General features: G+C 46.3%; 3 protein-coding genes across 7 annotated transcripts in view; 2 read left to right on the top strand and 1 right to left on the bottom strand.

The window, feature by feature from the left end:
* Positions 1–2,737: 2,737 nt before the first annotated feature.
* On the bottom strand, positions 2,738–10,067 carry FOXM1 (forkhead box M1; the record flags this gene model as incomplete). The annotated part of the gene is made up of 8 exons (XM_082311179.1): positions 2,738–3,790; positions 4,974–5,155; positions 5,607–5,685; positions 6,641–6,685; positions 7,276–7,404; positions 7,798–8,022; positions 8,242–8,390; positions 9,518–10,067. 8 exons carry the CDS (start codon positions 10,065–10,067, stop codon positions 2,738–2,740), a joined length of 2,412 nt encoding a protein of 803 aa, XP_082167305.1.
* Positions 10,068–13,432: 3,365 nt separating this feature from the next.
* Positions 13,433–16,523, top strand: RHNO1 (RAD9-HUS1-RAD1 interacting nuclear orphan 1; the record flags this gene model as incomplete). Its single annotated transcript, XM_082311022.1, has 2 exons — positions 13,433–13,600; positions 15,793–16,523. 2 exons carry the CDS (start codon positions 13,433–13,435, stop codon positions 16,456–16,458), a joined length of 834 nt encoding a protein of 277 aa, XP_082167148.1. The 3' UTR covers positions 16,459–16,523.
* TULP3 (TUB like protein 3) overlaps positions 16,470–21,827 on the top strand; it is a 33,769-nt gene continuing 28,411 nt past the window's right edge. For 4 of the 5 annotated variants that reach the window (XM_082311020.1, XM_082311019.1, XM_082311017.1 and 1 more), the window contains exon 1: positions 16,960–17,033. In XM_082311020.1, the coding sequence (XP_082167146.1) occupies positions 16,993–17,033 (41 nt within the window). In that variant the 5' untranslated portion in view covers positions 16,960–16,992. Of the gene's footprint in view, positions 16,605–16,959; positions 17,034–21,827 lie in introns of those variants that run through there. The other variant, XM_082311021.1, reaches the window with a different exon arrangement.

Genomic DNA, 21,827 nt, shown 5'->3' with positions numbered 1-21,827 from the left:
AGAATATCAGGCAAACACTTACAGGTGAAGAGAAATAGTCTTCCTGAGGGTTGTGATTAAATCCTTACCAAGTGGGGCTTTGAATTAGGTCGGGCAAAACACTGGGAAATCTGCTGTGGGAGTAGTAGGTAGGACGCCTTAACAGGCTTTTTTCTGTTGTTCCCCCCACTTTTTTGATATAACTGTCCTCTAGTGGGGCTCCCACTGGAATACTTAGCAGGAGGGGAAACTAGTCTTTGGCACTACTATGTTCAAAATACAATGTGAAGTGGCCATCAAAGCACCTCAGCTGACAGGGACAGCAAGGGATCACCTGCCTGGAATTGACACCATCCCATCACCCCAAGGACAAGAGCATTTCATAATTTGCTGGAGACAAGATCCTTATTTAGCTGGCTCTTGGATGTCAGTTGTGTGTACGCATCCTCTCAGGAGAAAGAAGTGAGGTGAAAGGGAGATAGGATGTCTTGAGAAACCCAAGTAGAGTGTTGACAGCTGCGTAACAGGTACTAGCAGAAAGCGTACCACAAAGTGGGCTGCTTCTGCAGCCTCATGACCACAATCGTGCCTTCTGTCTGCATCTCTTCCTCCCCCTGGGCCTAGATCTAGGTTTATGGCTTTCCCCTCAGCTCTCCTTCCTGAAGACAGATGAGCTGTGTAGCTTTGATCAGTTTTCACAGCAGTCTGTTACGATTTCCCGATTGGAGAACGATGATTTCAATCCAGACTGGAGGACATGAACTCCTTACTAGAGGACATTTGCAGAGAAGGAATCAAGACCTCCCGCCCTCACAGGCAGCATTAGCAAATCAATCCTAAATAAAATACACTGAAGAGGCTACTGGCACCCAACAGTTCTTAGTCCTAAAGCTTTCTGAAGTCTTTTCTTATTTCCTGTTTAGAGGCAATGAAACCCTGAGACTCAATCAGAAGTGATGGAACTTAAACTTTTAATCACTGACAAAAATCTTCTGGTCTGAAATTCACGTGGCAGCCTAGTAAAACATTTTTCACTGTTGACCTCAAGCTGAGCAGTCATTTGTGCTATGCAGACAGAAATGCAGATCAGGGAGTCCAATATTCCCCCTCAGAAAAACTGAAATAATAATCATCAACACAAAGTGCTTGAAACATCTTCTGAGGGCAAATAACCTCTAACAAGCACACAAGAGAACTGCAGTTCTGAAAACCACATCTAAATCTCATTTTGTGTTTATAGGGAAAGGCAGCAATACAGATTTTTGAGACTTGTTTTGCATTTACAAAATACAGAACTAGTCTGCTGGTAGTGTTCTGATGTTTTAGACTAAGTTAGTATGCTTCTGACTTGTAAAGTCAGGATTTACCCATGAACAGCAGGAAAAAGTATATTATATGAAGCAAGGGGTTCAGCAACCAAACCTAATGTGGTATGGCCAACATGGCCTGAGGAATACTGAAAGTGTCCTAATGATCAAGTGATCACTTATTCAGTGACCACAGAAAACACACACATTAGACAAGCAAAAACCAGTTGTTTTATGCTATGGCCCAGCCTGAGCACACTGCTAAGAGTGAAAGCAGTAAAGACAATACTCGGCTGTGTTACCACAGAAGCTTTATTGAGTATGTAGATACATGAGCCATCATTTGTCTGTAAGCAGAAGGATCAGGTCTTTTCCATGGCAATTTCCTCTTTTGACACGAGTTCTAGAGAATTGGGATGAGTTGTCCTATTGCACCAAGAGAAACATACCTTGTGTTTCCAGAGGTCACTTTTCAGTGGAAATATCAGCATTCGCTTTATAGGTTCTTTTTTACGTTTTCAACTGATGATTGTAGTGAGGGCAGCTTTAACCATTCAATAGAAGCCCATTTTACTGCAACAGTGACTCTACCTAGTCCTCTAGGTACATAATAATAGGACTCTACAACCAGAAGAGCTTATATAGCTTGATCCAAGCTCTTCTCCATTCCAACCTGGAAAAGGAAGCCAAACCAAGATTTTATGCTGCAATCCAGATAACAACCTGTTTCAGTTTGACTTGAGTCATATATAGGTGATTTTTCAGATCTTTGCCCCAGCAACCTTCAGAACAGCCTAGACCAATGTGTTTCTGAAGTCAAAGAACAACAACAAAAAAAAAGTATTTTGGACTCTCATCTAGGGTAGAAGAATATAGGAGATGTGGAACATATGGACAACATTCTAAGTCAAACCTTTTACCAGCCCAAATATTCCCATAACCCTACAAGAATAAAATTATTATTATAATTAAGGGCTAATTTAAGGAATGTACAGTATTTACAGCCATTAAAACTACATGAAGATATTAAGTAATAGGAAAACAAAGTAAAGGGAAGTAAGGACAGAGCTAGAAGGTTCCCAGGCTCTTTCCTATTGTACATAACTGAGGAGTGCATCCATTTCCTCTGATACCTTGAGTAGCAAATGCCATTCAGGCCCTACCTAGATGTTGTCTTGATAACCTCTCTCCCGGGACTCTCATCTCTAGCACAAGGTTAGAGAGGTTCTGTCTTGTTCAACATAAATAGTCTATTGCAGCTTATAAAGGGAGCTCATAGCAGCCAATGGGCCTGTCTCCCAGCTTAGCAGGAGTCAATAATGCCCTCTGTTCCCATGGATGTGGGAATTAGTCAAAAGCAGACAGTCTTCTTAGACTACGTGAACAGATCTCAGAAGAGTAGAGTGCTTTCTGTAGTATCAGAACAAGCCAAATTCAGCCCTCAGGCCAGTTTACTTCAGTTCAGGTATAAGCTGAGACCAACTAATGTCCGTTCCTAAGTTTTCATCCTCAAGACCAGGAAAGCTGATATCTAGAAGGATTTTGCTAAGACTGTCATTCATGGTGTCCAGGATCAGGCCCTCCATGAGTGACCGGTTTTCAGTAAAGCCAGAGGCTGGCAGTTCAACAGACGACTGCTTAGTAGACTCATGAATAAAAGCTGGGGAGCTTGTGAGGGGGGCATGCACCATGTCACTGGATTCTGTATTGAGCAGTTCCCGAGGGGACTCAAAGAGGGGATTTTTAAGGGGTGTGCTGTTAAAACCCAGCAAGTCCTGATTCTCCTGGAGGGGTGTGAATGGCAACTGAAGGGTTCTCACTGGACTGAAGTCCAGCTCGTGACTTCCCTTGGTTAAGGATGCAGACTTCCAGGAGTCAAGGCTCCCTAGTGGGGGGGTGGTAGTTGCTGAGACTTTGCTGGGAGTGGAAGACACTGGCAATTTGCTGAACATCTCCTTGACTGGGGTTTTAAAGGGCCCCTCCTCCCCCTGCGAGCAGCTGAGCTGTGATGCATTCTCAAGAGGCTGGCTTTCCTGCAGGAAAGGGGGGTCTGCCCCTAACCGGAAAGGGTCAAAGCCATTGCTTTCTGGCAAAACAAGGACAGGCTCTTCTGAGCAAGGCAGTGCTAGGCGTTGTTTCCTTCTGGATCTGCCCGTTTCCCGCCTTTCCCGTCTCTTTATAACTAACGTGTCAGAAACGCCCTTAGATGGTGACTTCAGTATGGTGAATTGTTTCTTCTCCTTTGCAGATGAGACTGGGAGGAACAAGCCTGGCTCTTCCTTTACTGTTAGTGTTGAGGCAAATGGGGACAGCCAGTCATCGAGCTGAGAGCCTCCTTCCTCCTTTATACAGACGTTCTCAGGGAAAGAAGCTGATTCCTCACCAGGCTGGGAGCTGCTCTCCTTTAGGGAATGGTTTGGGGAAAATAAGCCTTCGTCACATTGACTCTCCTCCTTGACAGCAGGCACGGGTAAAGAGGATGACTCTTCTGTAGAGAGCGACATCTACAAAGAAACGCAAGTGATATGCAGTCAGTAAGCAAGGACCTAACCCACCCAAAATCCAAATGACAGTGGAAGGAAGAAAAGAAAGACTGGCACTTAAGGACAGCAGAACAGGTAAGAGGATCTTCAGAAAGCAGTAACTAGAACAACAGATGGAGATTGATCTCTGTATGAAGTTGATACAAAGAAGCCTACAGATCACAGGGGAAGGATTTTAGCTAAGTGACTGGAAGTCATGCCCTTCAGAGCACTTCTGCTATGAGGAACTTCTAGGAGTACAGGCAGAGAGACGAATATTTCTGGAAAAGTGTAACCCCTTTGATTCCTCCTTAAACTATCTACCTGTGAAATAACAAAATGAATGAGGACAGCCTTCCCAGAAACCAAGGAAAAAAAAATTGAGGTTATTAAAAGAAGAAGAACACAGGGGAAAGATAAATCATAGCAGGAGAGAACATAAAGCAGCAGGCACACAAAGGAAAACAGGATTATGGTTAGACAGGATGGAAGAAGTTAAAGCTTTACAATGCTTTATAAAGCATCCAAGAGCAGTCAGTGAGATGCCAAGAGAAAGACCTGTTTAACAGCTGTTTTGCTTGAGCCCAGAGTAACTGGTAACTCCACAGAATTAGCAAACAGCAGGTACTGAAAACCTCTGGGAAAAGACTACATGCAAATAAATGCTCTTTCAGAAGAAGTTCCCTATGTTACGTGCCTCTTCAGAGCTATAAAAAATCTGAATGTTTGAGGGGCAGAACAAAGCCATTGCTCCCATTCTTATTTCTTAACATCCAAGCAGTAGAGAAAAATTGTCTTGACCAATCCATAGAGCCCTCTTCCCTAGCGAATTATAGTAACATCCTATAGCATAGGATATTACTATACCTAAACATAGCAAGTCCACTAGCAAGTAACAGTCACCCTAGAGAAAGAAAAGGACAGCAAGGATTGTCACGGGCTAGTTCCTCAATATGAACTTACAGTTTCAGAGCACCTAGTAAAGATGCACAAAAGAACCATATGAAGAACAGGGTCCATAGAAGGCAAGAACTATCAAAAAGAAAAACAAAACAAAACACAAAAAAGCCCACCACACAAAAACTGACACCACCAGCACCCCCCAAAAAAAACCCCAACCAACCAAACAAAAAACCCCTCAGAAAACAAGAAACAAGAAACCAACCTTTGGAGCAATGCGCACACGCTTATTGCTCCGGAAAGTCTCTGAGCTGTTGAGGGATGCTCCCTGTGCCATGGATAGAGGAACCTTCATAGAAGGCTGCAAGACAAGAGGCTGATTCAAAGGAAACTGGATTGGAACCAGGTAGGAGTTGATGCGAGGAAGCAAAGGCTTCATCTTTCGGCCTGGAAGGGAAAAGAATGGACTCGCTAGCCTCTTGCCCTTCCTCTACTACGTCTTGAAACCCAGGCATCTAACAGGAAGTCCTTCTAAATACCCAAAAATAAACATCCTATCAGAGATAGGCTCACCTGCCTTTTCTGCTAATTTTAAGGATACAAATCCCAACCCAGAAGGCCTGATGAACAAGAAAATAGTCCTTCATACAGATCCTAGCCCTCAAGTTGAGGCAAGCTCTGCTCTCACTCCATTTGAGTACCCAATCCCCTCCATCTCCCCATCACATCCTCTCTCAGACACAGCAATACTGCCTTCAGCTCCAAACCTGACAGCAGGAAGCCTAAAAGCTGGCAAACCTGGATAACAATTTCCACTTTTATTCCTAAGGGAATCTGGGAGAGTGCCCGAGATTTATGGGACTGATTCTCTTTGGCCTGGGCTGACATAGACACTCACGTGCATTCTGGGGTTCAGTTTTGCTGCTGCTGTTGCTTCCCATGTTCTTCTGGGGATCAGGAAGATGTCGCTTTTGCTGCTGCAGTCATTGTGAAATAAGAAAGAGGAGGAGAAAAGGAAGAGATTTAAAGAGAAGAATCCATCTTTATTCTGCTGCCTCATTCAGAACTGCGAATCCAGAAGCCTGTGCTTCACTAATACAGAGAGAGCAGCTGTTAGCACCCAGCACTCATGCCGGCTCTATCTCTGTGTCACTTGCTGTTTTGCAGCCATGCCATCTCAAAGCCAGCTGCCAACCAAAAGCTGTGTAGAAAAAGAGATGGCGTGACAGAGCTGCTCCGGCTGCAGACTCTACTGCAGAAGTGACCTGGTTTCAGTGTCCTCAGTGCCTGAGGAAAGGTGAATAGGATAACTGTATTGTATATTGGCTCTCTATACAAACCATAGACCAAATAGATGCTTAAGTGGAATAGCAGAGGCAACAGAGGAATCAGAAGTTGAAGCAGATGGAAAGAAGGCCAGGGCTGTAGCCATGACAAAAAAAGTGTTTGACTGGCTGCTTGCAAATCTGTCATTGTTAAAACTGCTGAATGCAAGAGAGACGGCAAACAGGTTCATCCTTCTGAGAGTCACAATACAGCTGCGTTCCAAAATGAAAAAGGAGCACAGAGAGATCCTATTCTCTCTGGATCTGAGCCCCAGAACAGATTGGGACTGCTGCCATGGAGATGAGGATTTTATCAGAAATCTCTATCTGAGCTTGTTCTCTGAAGCCTGTTGGTGCCCATTGCAGCCTACTTCAGCAGTAGACTTCTGGTTGCTCAAAGCTGTACAGCTCTACCAGCTGTAGAGAGAGCTATCATCTGAAGGCAATTAACCTTTGGCTCGACTCCTTTCCCCAAAAAGGGTGTGCATGGAGCTGTATGACTAGGTGCAGCAATGACCCAGTCCCCCTCCCCGAGCCTCTTGTCCTTTCCTTCAGTGACTGGCAAGAGAATGGAAGCCCAAGCCCCGAGCCAGAGGGTAAGTCTTACTGATTCAGAGCGCTCAGGTGATGTTGGTGACCCCAAGTCCAGCGGCTGGTGGCAGCAAGGCATTGAGAGGGAGAAAAATAAGATGAAGTTATCAACCAAAGGGGGAACAAACGGGACATTTTATCCTCGTATAATCTGAGCAAACAAGAGTCAATCTGCCCGCCCACTGCAGAAAACACAGAAGAGTCTAAGCACGCCTATCCCAGGCTCACAAGCTCTGTTTCTCCCACAAAATGGTACTTCCTAAAATACCTAGCTGGGATAGGGCGATTCCATCCTATGACTGTCTAATCAAGCAGCATAGGAACTCCTGGTTGACTTCAGTGGAAAGCTTCTCACTAGAAACTTGCATCAGGCCCACGGAAAGAGGTTGAACAAGCCCACTATGACATTTGGCACACCACCTGAAGAATAAACACATCCCACAGAAGCTCCAGTTCATATGCACAGCCACAGTACCTTTCCTTTCAAATACAGAGCTTGTCTATTTGTCAAAAGAAGTGACTTAATCCAGCTTCTACAAAAAGGCTGATGTCAAAGCAGCTTAACTTTCCTGTTAAAATAAGGTGCAGCTGGCTAGTGTGGCATTTAGCAACTGGATAGCCTGTCCCATTTTCTTTGCATGAGGTACTCACCTTAAATACCTGGTCCAATGTTAGGCAACGGTTTGCATCAGGGTGAATAGTCCAGAACGAGATTTTACCGTTAGCAGATGTCTCACGGACAAACATATCATGAAGGGACAGGTTGTGCCGGATGGAGTTCTGTGGAGAAAGGAGGGGGAGGTTGAAAAGCAGTAGTTTTGTTATCAGCACAGCAGGGCCTACCTAAGACGTGACTACCCTGGCAGAGGGATTACATTCCAAAGTGTAGACAACATAGACCTTCTTATTCACTGCATACCCAGCCAACCCTGTCATCTCACTCTATTTACTCTTGAGATCCCTATTCTTACTCTAGTGATCAAACATCCCATCATCTTGCCTAAGTGGAATGAGAAGTGGAACAGCGAACATCTCAAACGCAAGAGTATTTGGGGTAGGGTGTTTAATTTCCATCTTGCTCTGCAGGCTGGGGAACAACTTTTCATTTTCATCCAGAAGGCTTATGATAATATCACCCTGTGGCCCACAGTAACTTGAGGGCCTGCTTGTTACCTTCCAGCCTGGCTTAGCCACGTGTTTAAAATACGGGAAATGATCCTCAATCCAAGTATAGATGTCCTTCAGAGTCATACGCTTCTTCTCAGTGCTGTTGATGGCAAACTGGATCATGGCCATGTAGGAGTAAGGAGGTCGTTCTGATACTGAATCCTGCCATGAGGAGGAGGTGGCGGTGGCAGTGGTGGCAGGAATAGCAGCAGCAGCAGCATCTTCTTCAGTCTGAGAGACAGAAGAAATGATACATGAGTGCTCACAAAGTTGACCAGAAGGGCCATGGAACATCCTTGGATCCTCCAGGCTCTGCTATTCAAATCAGTAAAGGCCAAACTCGGGTTACTTAGAGATAGTGATGCCTAGTTCTTGCAAGTCTTCTGATCCACATGGATTACTTCCCTATCAAAAGTTTTAGGGCATGCTCTGTTGTCTTCTCCTGCTTACCTTGATTCTCTCCCGCAGAGGCATCTGGTTCTCTTTCTCCGTGTCTTGCTTCACAGAACAGGGACTTAGCCCATCAGATCTCATCTTTCCCAGCCACTGGATGTTAGTGAGACTATTGTCCAACACAGAGCTCATTGTCTCGCCACTGCCTGTTGGGATAACAAGCCCATAGCTCTGCTTACTCACACATAACCCTCTTCCCCCTTCATCTCACGTGCCAAAAGGAAAGCACTAGTCACAATTCTAAAAGAGGTATCCCTGTCTCAAGATAGGGACAAGATGGCATTGCAATGCTAATGTTTCTTGTGGAAGGAATTCAACCTTGAATTCCTGATTTCATGTGAATCTGCCCAATTTCTGAAAAAAAGCTGCAGCCTTAAAAACAAACACTCAAACCAGACTGTTGCTCTCAAACAAAACAGGACAATGTTGATCGAGTACTTCAAGAATTCAAGTATTTTTAGCTGAAAGATGAATCTAGTAAGCAGAGGCCAAGGAAGGTGGTGACAAACTCCAACTGAAAGACCTAGTACAAGACCCAAGTCAGAAGCTTAAATGTCTCCAGGTTTTTGAACTGCAGCAATAAAAAACTAACATAGTTTTGTTACTTCTAGTGAGGTTGGTTGTAGCAATGCAGCTATTGCAGCTGTCTATGGGTTCCTGTCAGACAGTACTATACTGTGGGATAAGATATACTACAGCCCAAAAGCTACATAGCTATTTTAAATTGCAAATACAAATTTGATCTGAGCAGTGTTTCAAAGTAAAATCCATCCCACCTCTAACATTTATTCAGCAGTTTCATGAGACGGCCAAGGAGGAAACAGACTTGACACTTGATTATTAAAGGATGGGAATCAAAATCTCTTTTACAAAGCTCTAGGCCCATATATTTTGTCACTGACTAGGGTACTCTATGTTAGTCTTGAATTCAGCCATAACCCTTTTGCTAAATGAAACTTAATCTTCTGTTCTTCTAGACTTGATTTCCCCAAGCCAGCCCTTCTTTTTCCCCCAGCACTAAAATTTTGCTCTGCTATACACCTTTATATGTCATCTCTTCCACCAAAAATATATCCACTAAGATCCTTCAGATTTCACTACATATGCATAGCTATGTATCTTATTAGAATCAAATCCATAGCTATTATGTAATTAACAAAATAGTTTTCATTACTGCATACTGAGATCCAAGCACTACACTCATTGGCTCACTTCACATCTCTCTCTATCTGTCAGGACACAAAAAAAAAAAAAAAGGGTAAAGGTTACATACTGTTGCTCTCCTGTTCCTGTCCAAGCTCAGAATCAATTCCTGAATGCCAGAGCATTGTCCCTCCTGCAAGACCAGGCGTCTGTGTAACATTCTTGTCTCTTTCTTGACCATCTGCAGCCTTGGTTGCTGCACTGGGTTTCTTCTCTGACGGGAAAGGCTGCGATGGTGTTGGACCTGCTGAACGGGACGTGCCCCCACTGCTAATGAGAATGAACTTGTTGGGCCCATTGTTGCCACATTCTTTTCCTTTTGCTGTCAGTGCCTCTATGATGCTCTGGATATCAGCATTTGTAGGGATGGCCACCACTTGTGTGTTGGACATGGTAGGATGGTCAATTATCTTTATTCCTGCTGGGAATTTCTGCAGGCCACAGTCCATTTTGTCTCTGGGTTGGCTGTTGTGTTGGTCCTCCTGGCTGTGCTCCTGCTTAGGAGTCTTTTCATCCTGGCTGCTGTTCTCATCTCTTGCTGAAGCACTGGATGCATCCTTCTGTGGGAGGGTCAGTTTCCGTCTTTTGAGAATTAAGGGCCTGCGAGGGCTGGTCCTCATTGTTGATCTAGACAGTCACTCTCCATTGAAAGGGAGAAGAACAAATCCTGCAAAACAAAAGATACAACATGAGAGTGCAGAGGGCAGGAACAGCTAGGAAAGGTGCAGCAAATCACTATGGGCATCCCACAGAGCACAGATTCTCAGCAATTGCTACAAAGCTAGAAACAAGGAAGGAAAATAGAAAATGAAAGCATTTAATAAGGTTGACAAGGCTACTGGAAAATAGTACTGTACCTCCTTTATCCACACGTTGTGTAAGCAGGACAGGAGAGATATTTGCAGAGTAGATAATTTGCATCACAAGTTGGGAGCCACAGAGTAGATAATAATGAGGAAAGTATGTACCTGTGCTTTACAGAAAGGGAGACTAAGACTTAACTGTAAAGTGACTTGACCAGCATTAGCCAGCAAGCTGGAGGGAAGAGAAGTTAGAACATAGAAATAGCAGTCCTGATTCTTATATCTCATTGCTGTAACCAGCAGATCACGCAACCTGAGAAAGGGAATTTAACAGATGGTTTAAGATCTGGGAAGCAGAGATTGTCCTGAACACTAGAAAGGCACACAATAAATGCAGCAGAAGTTAGGTGCTTTAAAATAAATGTTAAGTAAATGCTTTAGTCATCTCTTCTGTAGATTTGTCAAGAACCAGATAAACTCATCATTGGGCAGCATACAATTTAAGTGTCAAACTTTCGGATAACAGACAATTTAGATTATAAAGCAGAGGAGATAAAATTCAGAGGTACTGCTTTCAGGGTAAGATGCAGCTTGCCCCTTCTGAGAACACCACTTACAAATATCATGATATTCAAGAATTAGGTAGAGGCTGTCTCTTGCAGCAAACTATACCAGAACAAGAATACACAAATTGTACATGTTGTTTATCATTAGGGATGACAGGCAGAATAGAAACAAATAACAAAAAAAGAGGCCTTTTGCATTGGTAGATTTGACTGAGCCAGCTAATAAACACGAAAAATCTCAGTAGGAATCACCTGCATAGATACAAACCAGCAAGAGTCCAGCAGATAAAAAAAAACTGAGTTGATGCCCTACGTGCAGGGAGCAGACAGCCCTGCAATCAGGTGCTGCCCAGCAGGCGGACACCACCAACGAAAGTGTTCAGCATTACACTCGAGTTGTAGCACACACATGGCCCTTTGCGATCTGCTCCACTCCCTTAAAGAGATCCTCATAAGACAACGACCCAAGAGCAGCCTTTAGCCAGCCTCCAAAAGGCTGCGCTCCCCACAGGAGCGAGCCACTTCCTAAGAAGGCCCCGAGCTGCCACCACCGGCACGGGCCCAGGAGCAGCCCCGCGTTCGCACGGCCCCGGGGGTGGTAGCGGGGGAGCGCTGAAGGGCTCCTAGCTCCTTCTTCACCCACTCCAACCCCAGCCCTGCCGCGCTCGCCGGCAAGGCCGTCTGCTCCCCCAGGGCCCCTCCGCCCCAGCCCGGGCCTAGGCCTTTCCCTCTCCCAGCCGCCCTACGCTCTTAGCGCGGCTCTCGCGGGATTGCCAGCCCCTGCCTTCGGCCCCGGCGGGGAGACACCGGGGAGCGGGAGGCTGCGGCGGGGGCGGGTGCCGGGCGCGACTCACCACCAGCTCCCCGGCCAGGCAGGGGGTACGGCGGGAGGCGGCCACTCCGGCGCTTCCGGCCTCTGCCGCCGCTCGCGGCAGAGATCGTTTCCCGGTTTGAATTTGGCGCCCGGCGAACTCGTTAGTATCACGTGCTGGCCTGGACCAATGAGATGTAGCAGAGGGCGGGTCGGATCGGGCCAATCGGCTGCGGCGGCGGGGGATACGGACGTGCCGGTAGGCCGTGAGGGGCTGCGGCTGCTTGAGCGGCGGGTGGGCCCGCACCGCACCGCACCGCACCGCACCGCACCGCACCGCACCGCACCGCACCGCACCGCACCGCACCGCACCGCACCGCACCGCACCGCACCCTCAGCTGCGGCTTGAGGCGCGGGCCCTGTACCGGGAGAGCCGCCCCCCCACCCCGGCAGGGGCAGCCCCGGGAGCTTCCCCCAGCCGCGCCGCCCCGGGCGGGGAGCCCTGCCGTGCGCCCGGGCACCGGCCGCCGGGCAGGCAGGCAGGCAGCAGCGGCGCCGGTTGCTGGCGTCGGGCGATCCCCAGCGAAGACGCACGGAGTCTCACCGTTTGAGGGGTGTTGCGGCTGTTCCCGGTTCGGGGGGCTGGCAGGACCCCCTGAGGAGGCTGCGCGGTTGGTAAGCAGCCAGGCTGTTGCAGTCTTCTGCATTTGGTAAAGAGAAGGCGTTTCTCGGAAAGCGTTCTCTTTAAAATTCCTCGTCTGTGCTAATCTGGTTTTGAATGGAAAATTGAGTTCAATGTCGTTTCAAACTTATTCACTAGCTAAAAAAAAAAAACAAGCCATACAAGATATCTACAGGAGGGAAACGTCAAGTTTGTTCTGTATTTAAAAACTTAAAAATGCCTGAAATTAAAAAGTATAGGTAGCTAGCAACTAGAAGTGGGAAGACTTCTGGTTATCTTGGCCCTACAATACATCTCAGCATTACAAACCAGTTTTATGGATTAAATTGAAAAAAAGAAACCAGGTTTTTCTGACTTCAAATTCATAAACCATTCTTTGTCTGTGATTAGATGAGATATTGAGCTAATGTGAAGAAATTATTTCTTTAAATTTTTTGATAGTTGACTTGAAATAGCTGGTGCAGTAGGTCAGCTACTCCCATTCTGATTTTTTTTTTTTCTTCTCTCCCAGCGGTTTGAATTACCTTAAAATTTCAGTGACCAAGTCTATTCTAAAAATAGTTGGTTCTGTATTTCAGTATTTTAATCCGGCCTTATCATAGATGGATGTCTTTCAAATTACTTCTAAAATATTTTAATGAAGAAAAGTGTCTATGTGAGTTTGCCTGTCTTGTGTATTTAAAATACGTATTTTCATAAGAAACTAATTTTTCCAATAATGTTGAGACTTGCCCAAAGGCCAGTTCAGAACTCCTTTTGCAGCTGGGATGCTTGTTTTGTTTGTGTCTCTGTCTCCCCCAACGTATTTGCCTATCAATTTTTGTGAAGCTTTGTGGCATTTATCTATTGTGCCATGTGTTTCTAAATCTACCTGAAATTCAACAGAAGGTTCAAAAACTACTGGGAGGAAGAAGTCTGCATAGAGACGTATACTCTGTACTGTTGCATAAATGTTTTAGTTTTGTTAAAGACTAGGTTTCTAAACAAGTTTGTCTTCAAGTCCATTTATTTTCCCTCTACAGATTTGAGAGCACTTTAGCATCTCCTTGAGGTGCTTTCCTCTTTCTCCAGTTGGTTCTAGCAAGCATCATGAGGTTTCTAAGTCGTTTTACCATATCTTTTGATGCCTCCAAAGAAGAAATGTACCCACAAGGCCAGGAAGGCAGAGCTGGTATTCTTTGAGAGGCCGCGAGAGGGACGCGTTCATTGCTATGAAACTCCGCTACTTTCGGCCAAGAATCCAAGACGTGTTCCTACAAAACCTGTAGACCAGAACACCTCTGCTGCCTGGGTTGGTATAGATTATCCCTCCCCCTGCCTCCCACAGCAACCACTTTCAAGTTTCTCACGTATGTCTCAACAGAAATCTATCTGTCCTGGATACTGAAAATTAGTAGCACAGACTTGAATGCGTTGTAGCTGCCTAAAGCATGCATAAGTGCTTTTGAGTTGCTTCACATTCTAACTACAACCACTAAGGCCTTGGTTATTTGAAGGCATAAAACTGTGTGCGGTGTGTACTGATAATTTGTCATCTGAAAAACTAATTCTTATCAGGAAAATGCTGTTTAGTAACTGAAAACCCTGCACCTAGTAAACATTAGGGGGAATTTTTTTATTGGCCTGCTCCTTGAAATAACTGCTGAACTCTAAATATTATGTGTTAAAGTACCAGGTGTTTCGTGTAAATCTGATACTGCTAAATTTAGAGAACATAGGCTTTCACTTCAGGATTATTTGTTCTAACCTGCCCTCTTTTCCATTCTGTGTGTTTTGAATAGTTTCTCTCCATATCATTCTTCTGATGGGCTCCTTTTCTGGCCTGAAAAAATATTCCAGGGACTGTTTGCAGTGTCCTAAGATACTCCTTATATAATGTAATGTAAAGATTTTTTTTTATTATTTTTAAGCAAACAGGTGCTGCAAAGACAGACTGTTCCTATACAATAGTCATCACCTAGGGGAGCTCTGTTTAAGCATTGTTGCTGCTTGACTCTCTGCTCTTCACAAAGCAGGCTCAGGAAGCGTGGTTTCAAACCTGTATGAAACATTCCTTTGTTCTTGGTGACCTGGAGTTATTTTTGTGATGCCTTAACCTTGAAGTAGAACATGTTAAATTTTTTCCACTTGAACTTTTTTTATATGCTTGAGGCAGCTAGCTCTATGGCTTCTGAAACACTAAGTAAAATAACTGCTGTGAATAAGCATTCTTTTTGTTTGGAAGAGGTGGAAATATCTGCACTGGTACTTAGCTGTTTGATTCCAAAGATACAATGATTCTAAAATTTGTTTGAAGCTATCAGCACTGAAACTGTTAGATATTTTTCCATTAGGAAATCCTGATAGGTTTGTAACTTCTTGAAGCATCCTCTGCAGAGTTTCTGTCAACTTGTTCAGTGGCAACTGATTTTCTGCTCCTCTCTTCTTGATGTTATCTAAGTTTTTCATACCCTCTTGACTGCTAGGCTCCTGCACTGGTAAAGCCTACCCTATGTGTTCTCTGAAGCCAGGAAGTCATATCCTCAAAGTCAGTGGTTCACCTATGTTCTTTTAAGTATGTGCCAGGATACGATTGTCAGGGAACCATTTCTCTGTTTTCCTGTACAAAGACTTTGCATTCAAACAGTTCAGTTGTACAGCAGACAATCACTATCCTTAATTAAATTGCACTTAGTTTTTTGAGGGACTAAGTATTAACTTAGGAATGCTGAAAGGGATTTCTAGTTATCAAAACTAGAACACAGTTTGGTGTGCTCTAGGGAAAAGCAAATTGCAAGAAATGAAATCTGACTCTTTTTGTTGATACCCAGGAAGATAAAGAATACTGCAACAGAAGGATTTCCAGGTTTTGAGTGAGAATCCAGAATCTTTCAAAGAAATATGGATTGTTGAGCTTTGACCACCCTTTATAGAAAGCTGATTTTAGAAGGGGCTTTTGGGCGATACGTTACTCCAGAATACAGAGATTAACTGTGTTTTGGGGGAATATGCTGAAAGTCTTATTAATGTAATCTAAGGTGATGGAGCTAAGTGGGCATCCTTTAAATCATTTTGTATAATTTTGTGCCTGTTCAGGGAGACTGAGGATGTAGTTCACTGAATCTATTCAGAGTTATGGTAAGACACAGAAAGAAACAGGATCCAGCTCTGAACTGTTTTAAATCTGCAGGGGTTACAGGAGTAGACACCAGCTACTTTTCCTTAAAACCCAAATCTTGAGTGCTTTTTAAGTTGCCAGACAATAGCTCACTTGCACCTCAACCACTTTTCAGAGAAGTGTGGCAGAACATGATGTTGAAGTTCAGAGGTATCTCCTGCTTAGCAGCTTGATTAGTGACTGATTTGCTTTGTTGCAGACCAGATTACCCACTTAACGAACACACTGAAAAAAGATGAGATAGATGGGGGAGTAGAATCAGGTTGGCATTCCTTTGTCTGGAGAAAATTGTTGTTTTTTTCTTATTACTATGTCTTTCCCTTCAGGTGTGCCCACAATTTGAAACAACTGAGTCAGCAGTGGTGAAAGCATGCCAGAAGAAGCATCACGGTCCTCACAAACGCCAGAATCAGAATGCCAACCACAGTTTGCTTCATGCAGGAGGAGCTTGTCAAAGAGCTATAGCCTGCAAATTTCCTCCTTTAACTTTTGAGAATCCAGAAGGATATCCAGTCGACCCCTCGGATCGTCCGAATTGCCTGAGGAAGAATACACAGCACTCTCGCAGCCAGCCCAAGAAAGGGACAGCAGCAAAAGCCAACATTCCAGTGAACAGTCTGGAGAACTGCAGAGAAATACCTTTGTCGCCTGCTTCCCAGCCTGTGGAGCCAGAAGTCTTTAGTCCACCAGATGCAGAGACTCCACAGGTGGCTTCCATAAGGAACTGGAGACGCAGCAGTGCTCTGCCTCAAACAAGTAGCCATGCCTGGCATCCAGAAGAAGAGCTGGCATTTGGTATTGATCCCCATGGGAGAGGGGAGTCAGCAGCAGTACTGGTTACAGATACTCCCGAGCATGAGTACGGAGTAAAGGTTACTTGGAGACAGCGGCCTCATCTAATGAAATACCTGCAGGAGAGAGGGAAGCTGAGTGCTGCCGACATACTGGTGAAGGCGAACCCCGAGCTCTCAAGGAGACAGGCCAACGTCTAACTTGGCAGGAGGAGTCTTTTTGTTCTGTGTAACGACACGCCCGAACAGACGAGGTTACTCCCAAGGAACAGCCAGCCGCGCTACGGCTGGCTGAGCCTCCCGAGACCCGCCGCCAAGGCGCGGGGGGCGTTTTCTTGGCGATGGGGGTATGTTGGGCCGAGCTTCCTTGGGGAACGGGGTGGCTCTGAAAAGAGCTTGCTGACCTACGTGGCTTCTCGCAGGGGCGGCTACTGCAGCCCCGGGGGCGGCGGGGCGGGAGCGGCGGGGCCCGGCCTCAGCCGCCCCCGGGGGCCCGGCGGCGCGCGCGGGAAGGGGGCGGGGCTGAGCGCCGGCCCGGGGCAGGCGGCCCCCGCCCTGCGCATGTGCGGCGTTCGCCCCGCCCCACTGAGGGCCGCCCTGGCCAATGGGCGGGCCGCGTGCTGCGCCTTCGGCCAATGGCGCCGCGCTTCAGGACCGAGTTCCGTTGCCAAGGGTAGCGGCGAGGCCGGGGCGGGGCGCGGCGGCCGGGGCCCCATAGCAACGGTGGGGCTGGGGATGGACAGCGCGAAGGGCCGAGGCGGCCCCGCCGGCGGCAGGTGAGAGGGGCCCGGCGGGGCGGTGGGCGGCGGGGCCGCGCGAGTGCCCGGCCCGGGCCCCGCGGTGCTGCAGGGCTGTCTGCGGTCCGGCCCCGCACCTCGGTGAGGGCGGCCCGGTGCGGCGTTTCCCGGTCCGGTTCCACCTTGTGGCGGGCGCGGTTTCGGGAAGGCGGTGTCTCCCGTGCCGGGGATGGCCGGCGCTGCACGCAGCTCTGCCTCGCATCCCATCAGAAGCAGCGCTCCCGGCTGCGGATCGCCCGGTGCCGGGTTGAGCGGCCGCGGCGGGGCCTGGGCGAGCAGGGCCGCAGGCGCCTGTGTGCCGCCGCCGCAGCTGCTAACGGCCCCGCGCGCGGGGCGGCACGCGAGTACCGGCGTGGTGACGTCGCGCTGCTCGGCTGGGTGCTGCGGTGACGCTGCCCTGATAACGGCCGCCTCCACCAGGCGCGCAACAGCTGTATAAAACCCGGCTGTGTTTTATGGGCTTCACCCTTCAACGTTGTATCTTATGCATCATCTCAATACCTGTACATTAAACTGGTTTTGTGGGGTCTCGTCCACTCTGCTCGTTTCTACGTGCTGCTGTGCAGCATTTTTGCAGTGTTACTCTGCTCTTCTGTTGCTAATGAAGCTCTTGGAGTATATGGTAACATACTCCGTATGCCGTTGCAAGGGGAAGAGGAATAACTGAAAGGAACTTAACTGATGGAATAGGAAAACCAACTGTGAACTTCGGAGAAGAGATTTTTGGAAGGAGATTATGCCTGTGGCACTTGAATAGCTCAAAACCAAAATGAGTTGAAATTAAATGTGAGGATACAGTCGGGCAGTGAAAATGGGTTTTGACAGAATTAGTGTGACTGTAAAAACACAGGAAAAAATATCTTCTGTGCCTCTGATGTTTGAATGAGGAAAGGAAAAACAAGTAAAGAGAGAAACTTAAACTTCTAGTAGTGGAATTATAATGAATACAATGTGGAAGAGAAACAGTATTTATTTATGACATAAACTTGGTAATTTTAGTTGAGAACGGAAAGAAGCAATAGAGTTAGAAGGGGACCCGTAATTGCTTGCGTCCACCAAATATGCTGTGAAACATTAGAAGATGACTTCTTTAAGCAGACTTTAAAGGCTGAGGGTTGTATACCAATTCTGGAAACAGTTTTTGAAAAACTGATGACCAGATGCACATAAATTTCCCTGTGTAGATATTAGACATTTAAGTTTGACAAAGTTGAAGCTACAGGAAATGCTGCTGCTCTTTTGATAGCAATTGTACTAATATAATTTCTTTCTGCTAAGAAACTTGGTTTGCATATTTTTATGGGTGCCTCACAGAAATAGCCTAACTGTAATGGCAGTTCATGTGATAGCTGCTTCCCTCCCACCCCCAGTTTATTAAACAAACAATCCATTTCCTTAGCTTTCTTAGTGTCCATTGTTAAAGTAAGAAAACTAGAATACATGAACCTAAATAAAAGTACGTAGTTTTTAAATAGATTCTTAAGGCCTAAAATAGATTTTTAGTGATCTGGCTCTGAACTTAGAATGCTCAGCAGCACTATAATAAATTGCAGGAAGACAAAAGACTGTATTCTTAAGAAAGATCTTCTTTTCCTGAGAAGAGAATAGTAAAATTATCCATAAATCACTATTTTAGTCATTAGAACTTTTGTTTGGTAAAATAACTGTTAGTTGTTTAAACAGTGGTTTGTATAGAAAAAGTAAATGTGATACATGATAACTGGCAGTTAATAGCAATGAAGGTACTACCAACCATCTTATAGAAGAAAGGCTCTGTAAAGTTCCGCTCCCCCTCCCCCCCCCCCCTTTTTTTTTTTCCTGAGGTGGAATACCTTTACTATTGAGCAATATGTAAAATACACTTTAAGATATAAAAGATATTTGATTTCTGGTGGACAGAGGTGAAAGAAACAAGTAAAAAATAAATGCATATCATTTTGTAAATGTGCTGTGGGATACTTGATGATGGATAGACAGCTGAGATCTTGGCTTTAGGCCACCTCTGAAACAGGCTGTCCCTTGATACTATGGCGTTGTGTTAACCTATGGCTTGTCCACCAACGCTATCTTCCATTTGAGGTGGTTGCAACTGAAACTGCTCAAGTTTATTTTAAAGTTCGATTGACTTTCAGGTAGACATGGCACAACTGTCTTAATGCTTTAGAAAATTATAAGGTTGATAGTGCTATTTCATGGTTTTGATAATATAATAATAATATAATTTGAGTCTTGGGTGACTAGACATGCATGAATTAGTGGTTTTCAGCTTGTGAACTCAGGAACTCTGGGATACTTCCTCAGTGTCTTCAAAAGTTAATGAATCATAGAATCACAGAATGCTTTGGGATGGAAGGGACCTTTAAAGGTCATCTAGTCCATCCCCCCTGCAATGGGCAGAGACATCTTCAACTAGATCAGGGTACTCAGAGCCCTGTCCAACCTGACCTTGAATGTTTCCAAGGATGGGGCATCTACCACCTCTCTGGGCAACCCGTTCCAGTGTTTCACCACCCTCATTGTAAACAATTTCTTCCCTTAATCTAGTCTGAATCTACCCTCTTTTAGTTTAAAACCATTACCCCTTGTCCTATTGCAACAGGCCTTACTAAAAAGTCTGTCCCCCTCTTTCTTATAAGCCCCCTTTAAGTATTGAAAGGCTGCAATAAGGTCTCCCTGCAGCCTTCTCTTCTCCAGGCTGAACAACCCCAGCTCTCTCAGCCTTTCCTCACAGGAGACGTGTTCCATCCCTCTGGTCATTTCTGTGGCCCTCCTGTGGACCCCCTCCAACAGGTCCATGTCCTTCCTGTGCTGAGGACCCCAGAGCTGGACGCAGCACTCCAGGTGGGGTCTCACCAGAGCAGAGTAGAGGGCAGAATCACCTCCCTCGACCTGCTGGCCACGCTGCTTCTGATGCAGCCCAGGATATGGTTGGCTTTCTGGGCTGCAATAGCACATTGCTGGCTCATGTCCAGCTTTTCATCTGCCAGTACCCCCAAGTCCTTCTCGGCAGGGCTGCTCTCAATCCCATCATCCCCCAGGACCTTGCACTTGGCCTTGTTGAGGTTCACACAGGCCCACTTCTCAAGCTTGTCCAGGTCCCTCTGGATGGCATCCCGTCCCTCAGGTGTGTCGACTGCACCACTCAGCTTGGTGTCAGCTGCAAACTTGCGGAGGGTGCACTTGATCCCGCTATGTCATTGATGAAGACATTAAACAGCACTGGCCCCAGTACAGACCCCTGAGGGACACCACTTGTCGCTGATCTCCATCTGGACATTAAGCCATTGACCACTGCCCTCTGGATGCAACCATCCAGCCAGTTTGCTATCCACTGAATAGTCCGCCCATCAAATCCATATCCTTCCAATTTAGAGAGAAGGATATTGTGGGGGACCGTGTCAAAGGCCTTACAGAAGTCCAGATAGACGACACCCATAGCTCTTCCCTAGTCCACTGATGCGGTCACTCCATCACAGAAGGCCACTGGGTTGGTCAGGCAGGACTTGCCCTTGGTGAAGCCATGCTGGCTGTCTCAAATCACCTCCCTGTCCTCCATGTGCCTTAGCATAGCTTCTAGGAGGATCTGCTCCATGATCTTCCCAGGCACAGAGGTGAGGCTGACACGTCGGTAGTTCCCAGGGTCCTCCTTTTTACCCTTTTTAAAAATGGGTGCAATATTTCCCTTTTTCCAGTCCCCAGGGACTTCACCTGACTGCCATGACTTTTCAAATGTCATGGCGAGCGGCTTGGCAACTACATCAGCCAATTCCCTCAGGACTCTGGGATGCATCTCATCGGGACCCATAGACTTGTGTATGTTCACGTTCCTCAGGTGGTTGTGAACCTGATCTTCACTTACAGTGGGAGGACCTTTGCCCCCCTGATCCCCGTCAAATGGCCCATTGACTCGGGAGGTGTGAGGAGAGAGGTTGCTAGTGAAGATGGAGGCAAAAAAGTTGTTGAGTACCTCAGCCTTCTCCTCGTCTGTTGTTACCAGCTTGCCAGTTTTGCTCATCAGAGGGGGTACGCTTTCTTTAACCTTCCTTTTCTGGTTGACGTACCTGTAGAAGCCCTCCTTATTCTTCTTTGCGTTTCAGCCGAGCCTTGGCCTTCCTGATCCCATCCTTACACAACTGGGCAGTGTGCCTGTACTCTTCCCAGGATACCAGTCCCTGCTTCCACTGCCCGTGCATTCTCTTTCTGCCCTTTAGTTTGACCCACAGGTCACGGCTCAGCCATACCGGCCTCTTCCCTTCCTTGCCTGATTTCTTACACCTGTGGCTCAAGAGCTCTTGCGCTCTATGGAAAGCGTCCTTGAAGACCTGCCAGCTCTGTTCTGCTCCCTTGTCCCTGAGGGCCATTTCCCAGGGGGTCCTGTTGATTAACTCCTTGAAGAGCTGGAAGTTTGCTTTCCTAAAATTCAGGGTCCTGGCTATACTCTTCACCTGACCCTTATCTCTCAGGACTGCGAACTCCACCAGCGCGTGATCACCGCAGCCAAGGCTGCCTCCAATCCTGACATCACCAATGAGCTCACTTGCATTGGTAACCACCACGTCACCTTTCAAGTCTGAACATTATAACAAGAAATCTGTCCAAAGTGAGATAAATCTGTAAATATTTTATAAATGTGGTTGAGATGTACTCCTAGGAGTACAGTTTCAAAAGAAAAGAAAACCTTTTGCAACTACAATTTCATGCCACTGCTGTCACTGTGAGTGAAGAAGGAATCGCCTCACTTCCTATGATGTAGACAGCAGTGGCAAGAGAGAA

The sequence above is a fragment of the Platalea leucorodia genome (genome assembly GCF_965183815.1).
Source record: "Platalea leucorodia genome assembly, chromosome: 4".
In the NCBI taxonomy this organism is placed as follows: domain Eukaryota; kingdom Metazoa; phylum Chordata; class Aves; order Pelecaniformes; family Threskiornithidae; genus Platalea; species Platalea leucorodia.
Note: the sequence above shows the minus strand (reverse complement) of the source record. Positions and strands in the feature narration are given on the sequence as shown.